We start from the raw sequence: 20,185 nt of genomic DNA, 5'->3' as shown, positions 1-20,185 counted from the left end.
CACCTTGTATAACCACTAGCAGATTAATAAATAGAAATGGAACGAGCAGTCGAAGTCGCTAGGGAACTCCGACAATGGTTGGCTATCGCGAGAAGGGGTGGCCGATTTCTGGCAGCCTTCAACTTTGATTTGGCCAATATCAGGGCCGATCTATCGTCTGAGGGTAGAAGAAACTCACACAGGGGTGTTTGGATTGTTATTTTAATCGACAACAATAATGGAGGAAGGTGGGAGGCTGTCATCGGTTGCTTCATCAACGAGGGCGGCTCCGAGAGCTCTCGATTGTCACTCTACCATCTATTGGTAAACACGAAGAAGGAGAAAATGAAGGCAATGGTGGTGAGGGGTTGTTTCCAGCAACCTCTGATCTGGGGAGAAAAATACACAGGAGAGGGGAAGGGTTGTCGATCTCCGACGAGCCTTTCTTTGTTCTTTTTGCCTCGTCGCCGACATCAATCCATAGAAGAAAAGCAGTAGCAACAGTTTAGGAGGTGTTTGTGATTGTGGTTTAAAAGTGCTTATTTGCTTATTAGCTTTTTGAAAAGCTAATAAGCCAAAAAAAAAAGTGTGGTAAACTCAAAAGCATTTTTCAAAATGACTTTTCAATAAGCACTTTTTAATAAACATGGAAATGTGACTTTTTGAAACTGCTTATGGCTTTTCAGCCAAAATAACTTCAAAAAGCACTTTTTAAGTCAAACACTTTTTAACTTATTGATTTATTGGCTTTTTCACTGTAAAAGCTTATCCAAACACTTTTTAAAAAACTCTTTTTACCACCACTATAAGCAAATAAGCACTTTTATCTAAAAGCACTCCCAAACACCCTCTTAGTGTAGAGTGGTGTTCGGTAATTGCTTGATTTCATAAGGGGAGGGGGTTGTTGTTCCTGGTGGTCACCGAAAATACACCCACCTCCAGTGGTGTTTCGACCATAAAGATGAAGAAGAGAGAGAGAGAGGTGGGCCCAAATCAATTAATTATTTTTTTTCATTTAAATTAAATAGAAAAAAAACATAAAAAATAAATCAGAAGGGCATTACAGTCATTTCAGTTTACCGAGGGACCAAATCCGCAACGAAACTAGCTTAAAAGGACCATGAATCCAAAAAATTCGTGGTTTGGACTAAAATCCCAAAAAAATGCATACAACATGGACCATTTTTGCAATTTTGTCTTGTCATCTGTAGAACATTTCTTCAAGCTTTTTAAAAATAAAATACTTGTTAGTGTTTTTCAAAAATAAAAGAGATTATATATATATATATATATATATATATATATATATATATATATATATATATATATATATATATATATCGGGGGTGTTTGACTTAGCTTTTGAGAGAGCAAAAATCTTTTTAGGAAAAGTTGCAAAATGTCAGGTATACTTGGCTTTTTCAAAAAGTTTATTTTTCTTATATTCAAAAATAGTTTTTACAAGATATGTTGTTTTTACCAAACATCTTTTAGCTTTTTATCTTTTTCTAAAAACTAAAAATTATTTTAAAAGATAAAACAACTCCTAATACTATTTGCATCTAGATCATCCAAGATAGATATCTAGATTTTATTAAATTTGTTTTTGTTGATCTTTATAACTTGGAAACGAACAAAATATCTTAAAATAAATAAATAATGTATTATATATATATATATATATATATATATATATATATATATATATATATATATATATATATATATAATCTAAAATCATAAAGGTAAGTAAAATGTTAAAAAACATCACCTATATTCGAATAAAATATCAAAAATTTAAATAAAAACACAAAAATAATAAGATTCCGGAATTCTTTTGTCTATTGATCATGTAATATGTGCATTTTTGGTCCTAGAATTCTATAGTTGCACGAATATAATCATTTTATTAGAAAATAAATAAAAATATTAAAGAAATTTAGAAAAATAATAATAATTAGAAGAAAGTTTGGACCAAAATTACAAATAATTTACTCTAATTCTAATTAATCGGTGAACTTAATTTAAAGAAATGGTACTTATATTATGCATGACAAAAAAGAATTCTGAAACAATTAAAAATATATCTTTTCAATGCTTTTTGATAATAGGTATTCATAAAATACTAGTTTATAATCTATGACAACCACAGTTATAAAATTAATTAAATTTTCATAGTAAAAACTTAAAATTATTAATTAATTATTTAAAATAAATTATTAATTAAGAAATATTTTTTAGTTATATAAAACTATAATCATTGATTTAAATAAAAACATAAAATTATATCACCTTATAATATATATTAATTTTATTTTATATTTTATTATAATATTATTAATTTGATGTAATTAGAGTATGAAATTTAAAATTTAAAGTTTAAAATAAAGAATCAATTATTAATTTAATACAATTAGAATGGAAAATTTTAATTTTTAAATTTTAAATAGACAATTAATAAAGCTCGTGCCAAACTAAAAACGGATATTATACCTGGAAAAATATTATTTTTAATTTAAAAGATGAAATGGAGAGAGAGGCTCAAAAGACTATGCCTTGCCTACTTTGGCTAAGAGACATACAACACTCGTACCTCTTTACCACTAAACTCCATCCCACCAACTTACATGATCCGTACACTTGAGGGTGGTATGTCCAACCTCCTCCCCCCCCCCCCCCTCCCCCCCCCCCCCCTATCCACACACCCACCCTTGGAGAAAGAGAACATAAAAGAGTGAACTGGATGGTGCCCATCCATCGTCTTTGTCTTGATTGGCCTTGAGCCACACCTGAGGACAAACCTATATTTACATTATCAACCCTTAGACTATGATGGATCTTACAAATAATTATTATCATGTCGACACTATTTTATAACGACAAATAATTACAATTAATGTAATGATGTGATATAAAGTTAGCATTGTGTAAAGTTTGTAAGACTCATAATAGTCTAAGAGTCTAAGGTGCTGTTTGTTTTTTTGAAGCCAAAATGTCTGCAGTCTGCGGACCACATCTGCAAACTTCTGCGGCAAAAGAGGTGGACCAAATGTCTGCAGTCTGCAATAAGAAGACTGTTTGTTTTTAACGTCTGCAGCTGTTGAAATAAATTAATTTTTCGAACTTAATTTCATGTCATAAAGATTAAAAATGCATTTTCAGCAAAAAGAGAAAGAAAAAAAAAACGAGTGGTTTTTTTTTGGTTAAAATGAGGTCTGAAGACCTTTAAAGACAGTGGTTCATGTCTGCGCCAGGAAGACCTCGCACAGACGTTTTTTGGTCTGCGCACTTTCAAAAAACAAACACTCTGCGATGACATATATCTACGCGTTGTCTGCGCGGCGCAGACAAAAGAGGTTGCGCAACTCTTCACAAAAAAAAACAAACAACCCCTAAAATGTAAATTATAGTTTGTCTTCTTGCAATCATTTGATTGCAATAATGTAATCGTTTAAGTGTAACTGACTCTTTAAGAGCTTATAAATAAGGTTTTTCCCATAAGAAATAAATCAATAGTTGTTTGTCTAAAAAACTTGAGTTAACTCTCAACATTTGATCTCTGTTAAAATATTTTTATATGTCTGAATAGCAAACTTTTCTATCTATATTATCCAAGATTATCCATATCATCATCAACATCAAGATCAATCGACGCACTATTCAGGTATAACAATCCTATCCATCCTAATTATATTATCGTTACTTTGTTCGTTGTAATTTTGCTCTGATACCAAAATTACAGTGAACAAAGTAATGATAATATAATTATGATGGATAGGATTGTTATATCTGAATGGTGCGTCGTATTGATCTTGATCTTGATGTTGATGATGATATGGATCTCAAAATTACAACGAACAAAGTAAAGATAATAAAATTAGGATGAATAGGATTGTTATACCTAAATGGTGTGTCGGATTGATCTTGATGTTGATGAAGATGGGATAATCTTGGATAATACGGATAGAAAATTTTGCTATTCAGAAATATAAAAATATTTCAATCAAAGATCAAACGTTGAGAGTTAACTCAAGTATTTTAGACAAATAACTTTTCGTTTATTCCTTACTAGTTTATAACCCGTGAGAATCACGGTTATCAAATTAATTAAGTTTTCATAGTAAAAATTTAAAATTATTAATCAATTATTTCAAATAAATTATTAATTAAGAGATATTTTTTAGTTATATAAAATTATAATCGTTGATTTAAATAAATACATGCAATTATATCACCGTATAATATATATTAATTTTAATTTATTTTTTATTTTAATGTTATTAATTTAATATAATTAGAGTGAAATTTAAAATTTAAAATTTCAAATGAAAAATCAATTATTAATTTAATATAATTAGAGTGAAAATTTTAAAATTTATAGTTTAAATAGAGAATTAATAGGTTGACATGCAACATGCATATAAGATATAATATTAATTTGGATTTCTAATATTATAACATTTGTTAATATAAGAATGAACTTATTTATATATTAGAATAGGGATGGGCAAAACCTATTTATAGACTCTTAATAATTTATATTTTAGATTCTTAAACTATTTTGGGTCTTACAAACTTTATGTCACATCATTACATTATTTTATTACTAACCGACAAACACTTTATAATTAATATGTGTGACACATCACTCCCCCAAATATGATCGATTTATGCATGCCCTACACGGCTACAACCTTAGTATACGGATTAGATTGGTAAATGATCATTTAATTAAATCTCTAAATAATTAAACAATAAATACATATGACAACAAAGTCGGCACGCATCGAAATAGAACTCTTTGATATGAATATGATAATCCTTTTATTCCTAAACACTATTATATATTCTCTATTTTCAAATAGACAAAAAAAAAAGTGTTGGCATGAAATTAATTAAAAATCAAAACTGAGATTAAAAGTTAATTAACTAATTAATGTAAAAAACAAAATCCTTTCCCTTGGTTTTCTTGCATGCAAATTGCGATGTTAGTTTATTCAGATGTTTCTGGTTCTGCGTCTCCTCCCGCAGAGTCGACTGTTTTTCCAGCAGCTTCGGAGTTCTTCTTCATGGAGGCTGTGTTGGAGAGGTGAGCATAATTACCTTTCTCTTTAAATAGCTGAGAAAAGTGGGCCCTGCAAAATAAATTCCCATCTAAAGCTGCGTAGTTTGACGGTGTCAGTTTGCACCCTCCTTGTACGCATTTGAAGCACTGCTTATGATAAAATTCTCCCTCCACGGTTACCTATATAAAAAAACAATTTGATTATTATATATTATCTCAATCCATCCTAAAACTATATCTTACTTTCAAACTTATGGGATCAAATACAAATCACAAACCTTTTCTAATGGATAAACTGTTTTATGACAAACTGCGCATTTATCTTGGGTCCCACTGAACATCGTTGACATTTTGCTTGGGCTCCTTCCCTGTTTGTTTAATTATAAACATAATTACCCCTATAATATATATATATAATGAAAGACTTGGTAAATTAACTGATTGTACGTACCATTTCACTTGCTTTGTTTGCTGCTATGATCATAAAATTTAGGTCAGATTCAGAAACTTGATATCAATAAATCATATGATGTAATAATAATGACAATAATTGATAATATAGTGTAGGTAGTAAAAAGAAAAAATAAAAAGCATGCATTCGATTTGAAGAAGGAAGGAAGCTTACATGGTACTCTGGATATGCCTCCCATCTCCTTAAACTTTTGATCAAAATGGGGCTTGCAATACAGTTTTCCCTCCAATTGAAAGTAGCTACTCATCTAGTATATACATACATCAAATTTTTTTAATAAAAAAATAAATAAATAATAGAAGATGCTGTTGAAATACAGTTTTCCATGGTAACAATTATTTTGGTGTATAGTTAAAACATACCACAAGTTTCCCATTGCACTGGGTGCATCGAAAGCAGGACCGATGGAAAGGGACTCCATCAGCAGAAATCATTTCAACGAAATGAACAGTCTTATCACATGCCTTACATTTCTGTATTGTCCCACTAAATGCCATTTTCCAATTCTTTCTTCTTCTTTCTTTGCTTGATTAATTTTGGTTATAAGCTCAGGACAAAAAGCTCTCACGTCTCAACACAAAATGAAAATGAAAATGTAAGGCGGGGAAGCTTTCATCTTTCCTCATGACATGCTTTAGATGGTGTTTTCTGCCCATTCAAAACTGTTTTCAAACTATAAAAACCGAATGCCGTTTTTGAGTGGACAATATTTGTTTTCATATCAAAGGTGGAGCAATATACATGCTTTCTTGAATTGGCCAGGAATCAGCAATTTGGAGAATAATCAGGAAACAATAATACACTTTAACCCCTTGCATTTTAATTTCTTCATGAATTAAAATGCAACAGAAATTTTCACAAAATAGTACTTATGTTTTCAAGTCTTTCTCAATCGAGTATTTATCGTCACAGAAATGTGATAACTCTCTGAAACTGATTTTGTGCAACACATTTCTTTCAATTTCATCATATCCCTATTTCTGACATCAATCATTACAAAAATGAAGCTGCTGCATATAATCAAATTCGAGTAACAAATAAAAATGAAAAGATTTTGCATTAAAAATCAAGACTTCCACATGGTTTGCTCTGTATATTCTTGGCATCATTCTGTTGATCATCTTTCCGGTTCACACCTCGGGTTCTCCCAATCCCGAGCTTTGGCAAACCCCGATTAAGCCCCTCCAGCAAAACACAAGCTTTACACCATTTCTGCAGATTTATAATAAACACTTAAACTTGGCTAAAAATTACTCACCTAAATGTTTATATCCCCATATATTATTATTATATCAAATATAAAGTTTAAAATATATATATATATATATATATATATATATATATATATTATTTTACCTGGCTAGAAATATATCCACAGCGTTGACAAGTTCCCTGCTCCGGCATTTTTGTAGATGTGGCGATCCTGAAATCTTCGCCTGATTTGATGATGTCAAGTATGGCCCGGGGTCTATTACATAACCAAAATAATAATTTTATTCAATTATAAGTCAAAAATATTGGAACTCTTTTTCCATTAAAAAAAAGAATGATTTGTTTACCTGATTCTCTCTAGATCTTTAATGAATTCTCGAGCAAATCCACGATAAGCATTTGGTGAATATATGCCTGCATTCAATCATTTGGCTGACTATTAGTCACATACCTACAAAAGTAAAAATTCCTTTCATAAATAAAGGAACAAACTTACACTCAGTTGAAAAGTAGTCCAGTTTCTTGAAGTATGCATACGTAACCAATAGTTAAGGTTATCAATAGAGATGAATGAGAAGCCATTAACAAAAAAAAAAAAAAAAAAAAAAAAAAAAAAAAACTTAAAGAGTTTTAACATCAAAAAGGATATATAACGATTTCCTTCTCATATGTGTATTTAAATGGCTTGCATCTAGGAATTGGTCCATCTTCACCAGTGATTATAGATGTGCATCTGCTTAATCTATAACCAAAACCACAAGTAGATTGATTACGTGACATGGAGAAATAACTTACAAACAATACTACAAGAGAATAAAATAAATCAAAATCTTGAAAATTTTACCTAGCAATATCACCTCGCAAAATATTCAACAGAACTGTTTCAGCAATATCATCAGCATTATGCCCAGTAGCTAGCTTGTCCACTTTTAACAAGGCAGCACCACGATCAAGAGCCTTAAGAACAAATTCAAATCATTACAGATCAATCTCATTTAGAAAGAATATATATATATATATATATATATATATGTCATGAGATAAACTGATAATGCAGAGAGATTATATCTCATTAATTTGACTATTACCTGGCGACGAAAAACACCACAAAAAGTGCAATTGTTCTTAAGACCAATCATCTTCACAATCTCATCCATTGTCCATCCATATAGATCCTTATAGGAAACAACTTTGAGTGGCAGACCATACTGTAAATCATAAACGAAAAAATACACAAAATGTTTTGGTTTATCAGTTAAAACTTACTTTCTAAAGAGTAAAATGTTCCAAAAGTTTGAGATTATAAAGTATAAACTATAGCCAGCTTTGAAGAAGATAAAGATAGCATATTTTTTTTACCTGGATCTCATTTCTTTTAACAGTTTCGAGTGAGTCATCCCTGTAGCCTGTGATCCCTTCATCAACTGATAAGAGGAAGAGATCCAAGCCATAGTTGTGGCGACGGTTTAATTCTGACATTATATACGCAAGAACTGTGGAATCTGCATACAATTCCACATATATCTATCATGGGAAGAAAGAATTCTTGACTTCAAATTTTGAAAAGAAAGGAAAAGTTGCATTTGCATCTATTCATAGGGCGGGCATCCCAAAGAGAATTGTTGCTTAGGTTTCTAGAATATTCATTTTCTAGAATCGAGTTAGTTTAACCAAATTATTGTACAAATTTATAACTTTTACTGTATTTTAAGTTCATATAAGTTAAATTACGTGCCAAAATATATCATCTTTGAGACAAATAAAAGATGTTTTGCAGTTTAGTAAATTTTACCTTTTCCACCAGAAGCACCTATGGCGATGCGCTCCCCTGGCTTAAAAAGCTTGTTGTTCACAATGACACTATGAATCTCTTCCTCAAATACCACATAAAAGCATTCTCTGCAAATCTTAATACCCAACAAAATTTTAGCTACACATGACCAGCAAAAAGGGCAAACCTTCAGAAAACAACGATAAATTTGGATCACTGGTTCATCTATTGATTCGTTTCTTCAACTAGATTATTGTAATTATTTCAATTTTCCATCTCCCACTTTCTAATAAACATGTGGAGCTCGCCTGCTGTGACTAAACCTATTGTTTTTGGGGTATAACGAAATTGCGTAATCGGCCGTAAGCAGTATTTGTGCAGCGTGACAGTTCAATGTGATGAACTCGAATTCCATGAAAGTTTAAAGAAACTCTCACCAATTTCGAAAGGACGGAATGGCGTAAGTGTTTGTGCATTCTGGAAAATCTAAATTAGTTTATTCAACTTCCACGATTAAATCACATGACTGGACGAGAAAAATCACACGCATGTAAAATTATCAGCCATAAAAGATGTGAATATGACTTGCTAGAAGAAGACTGAGTCATGGATACAGATATATGAATAAATTACGATCAAAAGAGAAAAGGGGCGCGGGAGTAGGAAGTAGGGTATTACTTGTTGAAGGGTTTTAGGTCGTTTGAGAGCAGGCCTCCGTTGGTTGCAGATGCTGCACAAGCGGCTTTTGGTCTTCTCGCCGCCGTGGGTTCCGTCCATTGATTTTGCGCAAGCAACAAAACACACACACACGAGCTCTGTGACGGCGGGACGATTAACTACCTCTCGGAGTCAGAGATTTGAGCCTTTACTGTTCTTTCCTCTAATTTGTATACTCTTTCCAGTTTCCACTTTACTCATTGAGTCAAATTAAAAAATCGTTTATTATTTTTGGAAGTGCAATTTAATACAAAATGTTTATTATTGACGGATTTTTGAAAAAAACCCACTAACATTTTTATAAAAATTTACAAGTCAGCCCTTTTAAACTTACGAAAATCACTTTATTATCTTTGAAAAATTTACATGGACAGTTTTATTAGACCACGGAATATATATAGAAAAAATCTTTCAGTGTTACTTTAGTTTTTTCTTACTCTTATTTCCTTCACCAAAAGGCATGAAATTATCATCTTTCATTATATATATATATATATTTTTTTTAAATATTTTTATATAAATATTATACTCATTTTGTTGGGAATTAAAAAGCAAAAATTTTTAATAGGTATATAATTTAATAAATATTTTTTAAAAAATAAAGATTGACCAATAAGAATATGAGAGAGAGAGAGAGAGCAGGGAGGCTTCCCCTCACTCGTTTCCCATACACTGGTTCCCGCACCCTCAGTGTTGTGTTCCGAGGTGTGGTATTCGTTCCCACATAGCTTTCTTGCTACTTATCTTGTTGCCTTAGGTTGTAAGGAATGGTTTGGTCCCTCTCATCCTTGTTGACTCTGAGGGGAGAAGTTAGTAATTTTCGTCTTGACATGCCAGGAAAAATGAACGGTTTGTCGAGTATATCTCATTGCAAAGCTTTGGGTCTGGTATTTGGTTGATGTGGGTTGGCAGCAGTAGCAGATCCAGAACGAAATCTAATTAGGTTATATTATTGATAAAAAATTTTTTTGTAGAAATATAAATTTCTAAAAATTTAAAATATTTTTTGGGTTTTTTCAATAAAAAAATTTCAATAGGGATATTTAATGTAAAAATGGGTGTCAAAGGGGATTTTTAGTAAAAATCATATTTTTTTTAGTAGTAATGAGATCCACCTTCAAATTGGGTCTATTTCCCCTTTAAAGGGGCTGCCTCCGCCACTGGCCGGCAGAAAATGAGGTGGAGATGGCGGCTTCGACTAGGGATGAGCATCGGAACCGGGTACCTGCTTTCGGAACCGGAACCGCCTTGGAACTGCCGGTTCCGAAACTGGAACCGCCTTAAGCGGTTCCAGTTCCGGTTCCTAAAGTTACGGAACCGCCTTAAGTGGTTCCGGTTCCGGTTCTCATTTTTTAGGAACCGCTACCCGCTGGGTATCCGCCGGAACCGGTATATATATATATATATATATATATATATATATATATATATATATATATATATTAGTATCTAGTATGAATATATGTGTGCGCTATTTTGACCGATTTAGAAAATATTGGTCCGATTTTGTCCGTTTTTGTTCCGAATTTATTCGATTCCGACCGAAATAAATTATAGTTTTATTGAAATTTTTTAATAAAATTGATGTAACCGGGTTACCCGCTCCCGGAACCGGAACCGCCGGTTCCGGGACTGGTTCCAAAAATTGAAGAACTGCCTAGACCGGTTCCGGTTCCGGTTCTAACTTTCTAGGAACCGCCGGTTCCGGTTCTCGCCAAATGAGGCGGGTACCCGCCTACGCTCATCCCTAGCTTCGACACACTTTGACATCACTCCTTTCAACCCTAAGGTGTCATTTGACATGGCAAATGATATATCAATATAAACGCCTATGCATTAATTTGGGTTTCCCCTTTTCTAACCGTAATAGATCGATTGGTTTCTTATCTTGCATTTGATCGTGTTTTTTTCATCAATTTTAAGCCAAGAAATTTTTTTTACTTACTCTTTTAAAGTTGATTTTTTTTTTTTTTTTTTTGAACGGAGGAACAAAATGAAAGTGACCTTCGAGTTGAATTACTTACTCATTCGCGGTCGTGGAGCTCAAGCACAAAATTCGACATCTTGGACGATTAATAAACATTCTATGTTGGTTCTTAAATTTGTTTTGAGCTATATAGAGTTGTAATTCATTAACTCTCTTCAAAGGTTAGAGTAAAAGGAGAAAAACCAAATATATACATGTGTTCCTCTATGTGGACACATTAATAGAAATTGTCCATGAAAGTTTTTGATACTTGATAACCGGATTTTGTATGTTAAGAATGGCCAAATCAAATAAATAATAATAATAATAATAATAATAATAATAATAATAATACATTTGAAAAAAAAACTATTGTATCTTTTTTATCAGAAGTTGAATCAATCATTAGAAGAAAGGTTAAATCGATTGTTACAAGAGTAATTAGACAAAAAAAAATTAGAAAACTTATACCACAAATTAAAAGATAGTCTGACATATTTTACAATTCTTTATTTTATTACTTCTTTTAATCATAAACGTTTTAATTTTTTCATTTGATTTAATTATTTTACATTCCAAATAAATTATAATTTTTTTAATTAAAAAAACTAACAACTTTATAAATTTAATGACTTCTTCGAAATTATATTATAGCAAAATGCTTAAAAAAATAACAATCTTGAAAAACTATTTAAAATAGTAAAAGAATAATATATAAAGTTTACATTTATGAGAGAAAGACAGGAAAAATATTCATTTTTTGCCATCAATGTTGAAAACACAAAATTATATTATCAAATCTTTTAGGGGTTGTTCCTAAGTCTATAAGGTGTGGTGATGTTTTTGCTAATGGTAAAAACATGTCACAAAGACGTTACATAAACATTTGCATTTCTTACAAATCTTTACTTATGATATAGGGTGTGGTGATATTTTTGCCTATAAAATTGTTTCCAAACCATAACCATTTACTACTACTCTTGAGTATTTACTTAATGCATAAAAGTACAAGTTATAATGCAACACAAACTTAAATCGAAAAATGTTTCATCGGTCAAACATTTGCAATTTAACGGTGATAACATACCTATGAAAATCACCGCAAGTAAATCAAATGGCTGAGAGGCAGTGTTTACCGCCGGTGGCAATGGTTGCCACATAGGCATACCGCTGGTAAACACTCTGTGACACCCATAGCCTAAGAAGTTAAATGGAACGAGAAATGATACTCATTCCATCTCTAAATATGTAAGTATTAAAGATTTAATATTTGATAAGTCTTGGTAGCAATTAGCTAACATTAATTGATAGACACGAAACTAACATAAAAGTAAGGGAAAACTACAATAAAGTCCCTATATATTGGCCTCATAATCGATTTAGTCTCTATATATTTTTTTTTATTCAATTAATTCCTAAAAACCGGCAATCATATTCAATTTAACCCCTTGACCTGGTCAACAGATCATCCAACTTTCAAAAATTACATTTTTGGCCTACATTACAAAATTTATTACAAATTTGGTCCAAAATTTACACTTTTGGCCTAGATTTTAAGTTTTTTTCACAAATTTGGTCCACAATATACTCTTTTGGCCCAAATTTTAGAATTTTGTTATGAATTCATCCTAATTTTAGTTATTTTTACAACTTTTTTCTTCAAAAAAAATTCGAATGTTTTTTCTTTATGAATTCAAATGTTTTGCGTTTGGAAGCATAGTAATTAATTAAAAAAAAAAAAAACTGTAATCTTTTTAGTTATATTTAGCATTAAAAATAGATGTTCACTACTTTCAAACTTATACTAATGAGTTTTATTATTATTTTCTTTTTTAACTTGTTTAATATGTTAAACAATATATATTTTTTGTTCTATGTTCAACATAAAAACATATGATAAATAAAGAAAGAGTTAACTGCAAGAAATAATAGTGTGTTTAATTTCATTGATTTTTATTATAGCATTGTATTTTGAACAACCTACCTAACCATAAACCAAATACAAAGATTTTTTTTAAGTACAACGAAGATATTAAAGCACAACATCATTAGGTAGACTTTTTAAAGTACGTTGTATTAGTTAATAGCTAAATAAATAAAAGTGGATAATATTTATAAACGTTTCAAAGTTTATCAATAATGTCACTAGGTTTACAAATGGTAGAGTTTTATGTATGGTTGACATGGTACATTTTGATGGTTTCTAGAGCATTTCCAATAACATAAGATGTTAAGTATGTTTCTTTTTGTCTGTAAAAACAATGTTTTTTCTGTGTTATACTGCTACGATGATATTGTTATATTACTACATTGACATAAATGGCTTATTGTCAACAACAATATGCTTATTAGTCCTTTTTGGCTCTTAAACTTAATAGTATACTTCAAAAAAAAAACAATGATACTAAAAGTTGTTTTTTACTAATTTAAGTTTCTTTATTGTGAGAAAATAATGTTTATTTGTGTGATAACAATGCCACAACATGAATGACCTATTGTTAGCACTATGTAACTTTCGTTTAATTGTAAATTATTATATTTTCTACATAAATTCATAGTACACTTCAAAAATAATAGAAGATAAAGATGAGTACATTTTTTTGAAGAAAAAAAGTTGTAAAAATAACTAAAATTAGTATGAATTCATAACAAAATTTTAAAATTTGGACCAAAAGGGTATATTTTGAACTAAATTTGTAAAAAAAAAATTAAAATCTGAGCCAAAAGTGTAAATTTTGAACCAAATTTATAATAAATTTTGAAATCTAGGCCAAAACTATAATTTTTAAAAGTTAAGATGACCTGTTGACCGGGTCAAGGGGTTAAATTGAATACGATTACCGGTTTTTGAAACTTAATTGAATAAAAAAAATATATAAGAACTAAATCGATTATGAAGTCAATATGTAAGGATTTTATGGCAGTTTTCCCTAAAAATAAATAAACTTAGGTCGATGCAACAATAAAATTGATATGGGTTGACCTGAAATTGGGAGGATATTAAACTTCAAAACTTTAAATTCATAATTCTGAAGTTTAGAGACGCATCTGTACAATTATTTGGATCGGGTCAGGTCAGGTCATATTTAACAGGAAACAATGGTAGATTGGTAATAGATTTAGAGGGGACCAAAATCAAAATTCATAGCCATGCAAGAACAAGTATTTGGGTAAGTTCCATATTATATATATATATATATATATATATATATATATATATATATATATATATATATATATATATATATATATATCAATCATATCAAGAAAAGAGTAATAATAACATCCGATTCCATTCCATTCCATGTATTTTGTACATCAATTCCATTCCATAAAAAAGAAGACCTATTCCTCTTCCTCCAGCAGTCGTGAAACATCAGTCTTCAACATTTCCATAAACTCCTGCACCACCCAAACCTAAGCATTAACCCCCAAAATCCAATCCAACAAATTCAAAAAAGAAATTTAAGAAAGATACTAACATCAACAAGACCCTCTTGGATAAGCAACTCAGAAAGCTCATCTCCATTGTTATTGTTGTTCACACGAGCAGCAGCTTCAACCACAGACGAAAACACTACATCTGGCGACTCCTGCTGTTCGATCTTCTCAGCCAAATCCCGCAGGTTCAACTACAAACAAAACACATCAGTTTCAGTTTCAAACAAGGGTATATATGTCATTTGTCATTTTTATGAATCTTTTCAAACAAACCTGAGGAGCACTCGAACTATCATTTATGCTTCTAGGTTGAACCCCACTATCCATGGAAGGTGGTTGTTGAAGCATGTTTAAACCAGATCCCCCACCACCAAAAGCTTGGGCAACAATCGGCATCATCTGTTGTATCATACCCGACAGATCAAAACCACCACCACCGCCGCCACCACCACCCATACCAGAAAACATGTTGCTCAGATCTTGATTCCCATCAATCTGTTGAGCAATTTGATTTACCGTGTTCATCATTGCAGGGTTCTGAGTTAGTTGACCCAACATGTTCCTCAACACATCCGGTGAACCGATCCCGGTTTGACTTGAAACTCCAGACAAGAGACCATCAAGTGCAGGATTTGCCACCATCTGACTCATGATTGCAGCAGGATCTAATTGGCCACCAACGCCAGCTGGACTAGAAGTAGGGGGCGCATTAACAGGAGGCACAGGGGCATTACTAGTAGTAGTAGTAGTAGTAGTCACTTCTGGTTTTGTCTGCCGACTTCGTCTCTAATATCACATTCATAGAACATGTCAAACAAGGGTAAATTAGTCATTTTTTTCAAAAATATGGAACAAGTGCACACACCTTGGGTTGTAAGCCTCCTAACCCAAGTCCAAGAGGAACGGTTGGAGCATTGGCTGGAGTGGATGATGAAGCAGAAGCAGAAGCAGAATTTTGAACCTCACTTGCAGATTTTGTTGCACTGCTACTGGTAATGGCAATGGTGTTTCCAGCATCTTCTGTATCCTGCTCAATAGTCAATACTAGATTAGTGGCATTCCTGTAATTATAAAGTCTATAAAAAAAAAATTTTAAAAATGCATATAAGTTAACATACCACTCTGGTCTCAGATACAGACACACTTCCATCTGGTTGGCCTGGATGTACAAAATATGAAACTTTACACAAACCATTTAGAAACAAACACCAATTAAACATGTTATGCAGCATATGACGTACCTTGAGAAGCTGGATTTTCACTCCTTGTGCTATCATCAACAGTAACACCTCTACTTTGTGTTTGCACGTTAACTCCTGCAGCAGCAGCTAAAATAGTGGAATTTTAAAGAAAAACAGAATCAGATCAGATATACTAGTTTTTGGTATGTATAAGGAGATAGCTGGCATAGCAGCAATGGAATCATCAGCTGCTGGAACGTTACTTGTTTCATTAGGTTGTTCTCCTTGGTTTTGGTTTGAATCAGCATTAGTTCCCCTCGGACCGATTCCGGCATGGATATGAACATTTATATGCCTTGGAACCCCAACAGGACCAAAGGGTGTTGGAGGACCACCAAACATCGAATTAGTTTGCAGAGGAAAGGGCTGCAACTCAACAAACCAGTCATCTTGTTGGTAATTAAAGTTAAACCACACAACTCACAACAGAGAGATAAAACAAACAAACCAACCTGTGCCATTATTGGATTAGGCCCAGTTGGAGAGATGTAAACAGCAGGTCCAGCATTTACAGAAGATTCAGCCTGCAACATACATTACACCTTAAACAAGAAACTCCTATAGATCCCAAAGATGAAAAGAGAAAAACAAAAACGACATACGGGAGACTGTCCGATACGCAAAGTCAACATTGTACGCCCAAGCTCAAGTAGAAGGGCGCCTAAATGTTGCATGGCAAGACCTGACTGCATGGCTTCTGACTGGATTTGGGTTCTTACTGTCAGATCAGTGCAACTCTCCTCTTCCTCCAGCCTTCTTGCAGTATGCTACAAGATACTTGCAGCATAACATATTAGAATGGGTTTTGAAAAAAAAAAAAAAAATACTAAATTAGGGGTAAAAGATAGTACAGAAAGAGAATCAGTAGCAGGCCCATTGAGAAGTTGTAGAGCATGTCGCATAACAACAGCCAGAGCTGCAGGTGTAGGCACGCCACGAGGACCAGATGGCAATACTACAGCTGGTGGGTCCTCCGCACCATTTGGAGCCTGATTTTGCTGATACCCTACCATGCCATCAGATGGAAACAAAATTCAGATTTAATATATATATATATATATATATATATATATATATATATATATATATATATATATATATATATATATATATATATATAGCAAGAGCAATAATTCCTACCATTATGTGACAATGCCTGCTCCATTCGATTCATGAACTCGGAAAGTGTGTGTAATGAATCAGGAATTGGCTGAAAACACATGAAACGATGTAAGAGTAAGACAGCATAAAAAAAGTAGAGACAAGATAATTGAATATGGAAGAAATCCTGTAATGTAATGTAATTCTACCGTAACAAGTGTTGGTAAAGCCATTCCTGGAATGGCAAAACCTTGAGAACTAGGTTGACTAGGGTTTCCCTGTTGACCTTGATTGTTGCCATTAACTCCAGCTTCATTTCCTTGGGCAACTTGCACAGGAACATTGAACTGCAAACAGGTACACAACCATAAATTATATACAAGGCTTACGACTTAAGAAACAAAGAAAGAAAGATCAAAAATCACCTGCATATTTGGCAGTGATCCACCCATGGACACCTGGCCTTGTCCCTGGCCCCCAATTCCAAATGAATTTAAAACAGCACCAATGACCTAAAACCGAAAGAATAAAGTACAAAACATAAAAGGCATTACACTACAAAGGGTCAGAAAGAAAGCACACACCCGACTAAGATCAGGATTGCCATCTTCATTTCTATCTGCAAAGGTCCCAAGTACTACACTATGTGAAATATGACTGACACGCGGACGTGCACCTCCACCATTTCCATTTTGTCCTGTTACAAAAAAAAAAAAAAAATGCACATATATTCAAATGCAATACTTAAAAATAACTTTTTACCAGTGCAAAATTGGCATAAAGAAAACACCATATCACACCTGTATTACTACCATTTGCAGTTGTTGTGGTACCAGATTGAGGTTGTGATTCAGAAGGCTGTCTAGCCACTAGATGCAATGTGTCTCCACTTCCAACGTCTGTAGATCGTTAAGGCTTTCTTTCGTATATACATTCTAACACTAACAAGTAAGAACCATAATCTTGCTAGAAATAAACCAGAGAAATTAAGCAAGAAAAAGTAGGATACGATATTCAGAAAGGCGGAGCTCGTCCTTCAACACCTTGCCCCGAAAGATGAGCCGCTGCTGTCCAACTGGAAGCCCAACATCAGTAGCTATTTTCTCTTTGAATGCTGAAACTAGCATCTGGAAGTTTTCACAAAAACATACAAGTCAGCTATATCTGGGGATAAATAAAATCAAATGAGAAAGAGAGGAAGCAGCACACACATTTTTATCTACATTAAACTGGTATGACTGTGAATCAAGTGTCTTGATACGGATCTCCACAGTTGATTCAGAACTTTCACCACCAAAATTGCCCGTGCTCCCACCTTCATCAGAATGCTTATCTGCCATGGAATGCTTAAATCTGAAACAAGGCCCACAGGATATCATCAGAACAGTCCCAGTTACAAAATATACCAGAATGATCAAACTGAACAAAACTAACTACTCATAACTCATAATGATAAGACTTATCCAATTTAGGGAGAAAACAAAAAAAGCTCATAAGATTGCAATTGATCAAAAGCTCCAAAAACACCAATGCTGACAGTCATGCATGATTAAGAACTATGGATCGTCCATCTCTTGGATTTCAGAGGAATAAAAGTTGGTAGACTCATAATCTCATATCACATTCACACACAAGTTACGGTACAAAAGTACTAATTCCGTTGGCAGCATGTCAATCTTGATACTAAAATTTCCAAGATTCGAATCTATACATCAGGATTCATCTCCAATGTTTCAAAAGTGAAAATGTAACTTCAAATAAAAACATTAGGCGGAACAATCGAAAGTTGGGATAAAATCAAACAATCAAGTATTTGGGGTTTTTTCTCAAAACGTAAGTAAAATCAGGGTTTGGGATTTTCAGAGAACCTGACTAGGGCATTGACTTCGGAATTTAAACGAACATTGCAAGCAAACTAATAGAATTGTGTATTTGTGTTTCTACGAGAAGAAAAAATCGAACTTCGTTTAGTTTGACATGAGCACTACAAGTATAACTCACTTGATTGGTGCAGAAAAAAAAAAAGTTAAGGAAACATAAAATCGAAATCCAAGAACTGAGTTGAGATTGCAAATCCTTGAAACTGACAAGAAGATTCATTTCAAGCGAAAACTTACAGAGACGATGGTTGAATGCCGAAGAAAGGAAGAGTGGTTGCTTGACTCCCTGAAGATTCGTAGTTGAGCGACGTCGAACGATCTAGAAAAGAGACGATGGAAACGAGCAAGTGAAATAATTTTCACGACCAGGGTATATGTACTGAAGGGTGTTTGCATAGCTGCTTAAAAAAAGTTTGGGTTAGTCCAAACAATTTATCTCATTTATTTCATAAGTTTTTTTTTTTTTTTTTCTTGCTTGTTTGGATAGAAATAAAAAAAGAAATAAAAAAAGAAGATGATTATTGTTTATTGTTTAATGATTACTAGATGTAAGATCCATGTATTACATGAGTTCATTTTAAATAAAAAAAATATGAAATTCTAAACATTTAAGAAGTTTAAATTTATAAAAACAAATATCAAAAAATATTAATTATTATTAAAATTAAATTGTTTGTTTTTCTTTTAAATTAAACAAATCTCTATTCTAATAAAAGAATAGTTTTATTCTCCTTTTGACATGTGTCACCATATTAGACTTCATAATTAATGCATATTTTATTTTTCTTATGTCATGTGTCACCTTATTATGTCTCCTAATTAATGCATGTCATTTGTCAACCTATTGATTATCCATTTCAAAATTTAAAATTTAAATTTCTACTCTAATTACATTAAATTAATAATATTATAATAAATGTTAAAATAAAATTAATCCAAATTATAAAGTGATATAATTTTACATATTTTTTAAATCAATGATTATAATTATATATAATTAAAAAAAATCTATTGATTAATAATTTATTTAAAATTAGTGTTTAATAATTTTAAGTTTTTTTATTATTAAAATTTAATTAAAGTTATAACCGTGGTTCCCACGGGTTATGAACTAGTAACTTAGATAAATAAACAAAGAAAACTAATGAAACTTTAATTTAGAAAATTTGAAATTAAAATAAAATCAATTAATAAAATTGATATGCATTTAGTATTACATTTATTGCATTTATTACATTTAAATATTATGTGGAAATTAATAAAATGAGAAAAACCATAAAATGTCATTTGGAAAAAAAATTAATTGAAAATAACCACAAAATGATATATGCCAAATCAAT

The 20,185-nt window shown here is 32.0% G+C and overlaps 3 protein-coding genes across 4 annotated transcripts; all 3 read right to left on the bottom strand.

Annotated features, from left to right (window-relative positions):
- Window positions 1-4,773: 4,773 nt before the first annotated feature.
- Window positions 4,774-6,252, bottom strand: LOC145034342 (LIM domain-containing protein WLIM2b-like). 2 transcript variants are annotated; one of them, XM_078982728.1, is made up of 5 exons: window positions 5,879-6,252; window positions 5,670-5,763; window positions 5,496-5,518; window positions 5,323-5,412; window positions 4,774-5,224 (listed from the first exon to the last, which is right to left on the bottom strand). In XM_078982728.1, exons 1-5 carry the CDS (start codon window positions 6,011-6,013, stop codon window positions 4,973-4,975), a joined length of 594 nt encoding a protein of 197 aa, XP_078838854.1. In that variant the 5' UTR covers window positions 6,014-6,252; the 3' UTR covers window positions 4,774-4,972. The 2 variants fall into 2 exon arrangements, with proteins under 2 accessions (XP_078838854.1, XP_078838855.1); XM_078982729.1 differs by having other exon boundaries at window positions 4,775-5,224; window positions 5,496-5,515; window positions 5,879-6,249.
- A 133-nt stretch (window positions 6,253-6,385) lies between these two features.
- LOC145034340 (cytoplasmic tRNA 2-thiolation protein 1) lies at window positions 6,386-9,397 on the bottom strand. The gene is made up of 10 exons (XM_078982727.1): window positions 9,178-9,397; window positions 8,521-8,635; window positions 8,088-8,230; window positions 7,817-7,936; window positions 7,573-7,685; window positions 7,378-7,470; window positions 7,225-7,265; window positions 7,076-7,142; window positions 6,873-6,984; window positions 6,386-6,728 (listed from the first exon to the last, which is right to left on the bottom strand). Exons 1-10 carry the CDS (start codon window positions 9,274-9,276, stop codon window positions 6,576-6,578), a joined length of 1,056 nt encoding a protein of 351 aa, XP_078838853.1. The 5' UTR covers window positions 9,277-9,397; the 3' UTR covers window positions 6,386-6,575.
- A 5,059-nt stretch (window positions 9,398-14,456) lies between these two features.
- On the bottom strand, window positions 14,457-19,235 carry LOC145034339 (Ubiquitin-like superfamily protein). The gene is made up of 18 exons (XM_078982726.1): window positions 19,083-19,235; window positions 18,177-18,318; window positions 17,975-18,092; window positions 17,766-17,864; window positions 17,550-17,662; window positions 17,391-17,477; window positions 17,175-17,312; window positions 17,005-17,074; window positions 16,716-16,870; window positions 16,467-16,631; window positions 16,317-16,388; window positions 16,068-16,230; window positions 15,865-15,951; window positions 15,742-15,782; window positions 15,489-15,650; window positions 14,897-15,409; window positions 14,665-14,814; window positions 14,457-14,584 (listed from the first exon to the last, which is right to left on the bottom strand). The coding sequence occupies exons 2-18, from the start codon at window positions 18,303-18,305 to the stop codon at window positions 14,528-14,530; spliced, it is 2,319 nt and encodes a 772-aa protein (XP_078838852.1). The 5' UTR covers window positions 18,306-18,318; window positions 19,083-19,235; the 3' UTR covers window positions 14,457-14,527.
- Between the last annotated feature and the right edge of the window lie 950 nt (window positions 19,236-20,185).

This window comes from Lactuca saligna, chromosome 3, assembly GCF_052625555.1.
Source record: "Lactuca saligna cultivar CGN05327 chromosome 3, ASM5262555v1, whole genome shotgun sequence".
Classification (NCBI taxonomy): Eukaryota; Viridiplantae; Streptophyta; class Magnoliopsida; order Asterales; family Asteraceae; genus Lactuca; species Lactuca saligna.
This window is presented reverse-complemented; position numbering and strand designations above follow the sequence as displayed.

Excerpts from the sequence above, each read along its gene's own strand:
- LOC145034340 (XM_078982727.1), bottom strand. The coding sequence starts at position 9,276 with ATGGACGGAACCCACGGCGGCGAGAAGACCAAAAGCCGCTTGTGCAGC. Across the intron at positions 6,985-7,075 it reads AAAGATCTAGAGAGAATCAG|ACCCCGGGCCATACTTGACA; the intron begins GTAAACAAATCA and ends GTTATGTAATAG. Across the intron at positions 6,729-6,872 it reads GTGGATATATTTCTAGCCAG|AAATGGTGTAAAGCTTGTGT; the intron begins GTAAAATAATAT and ends ATAAATCTGCAG.
- LOC145034339 (XM_078982726.1), bottom strand. The coding sequence starts at position 18,305 with ATGGCAGATAAGCATTCTGATGAAGGTGGGAGCACGGGCAATTTTGGT. Across the intron at positions 17,313-17,390 it reads GATCACTGCCAAATATGCAG|TTCAATGTTCCTGTGCAAGT; the intron begins GTGATTTTTGAT and ends ACCTGTTTGCAG. Across the intron at positions 15,783-15,864 it reads TGAAAATCCAGCTTCTCAAG|GCCAACCAGATGGAAGTGTG; the intron begins GTACGTCATATG and ends TTGTACATCCAG.
- LOC145034342 (XM_078982728.1), bottom strand. The coding sequence starts at position 6,013 with ATGGCATTTAGTGGGACAATACAGAAATGTAAGGCATGTGATAAGACT. Across the intron at positions 5,413-5,495 it reads CAAACAAAGCAAGTGAAATG|GGAAGGAGCCCAAGCAAAAT; the intron begins GTACGTACAATC and ends TTAAACAAACAG. Across the intron at positions 5,225-5,322 it reads CAGTTTATCCATTAGAAAAG|GTAACCGTGGAGGGAGAATT; the intron begins GTTTGTGATTTG and ends TTTTTTATATAG.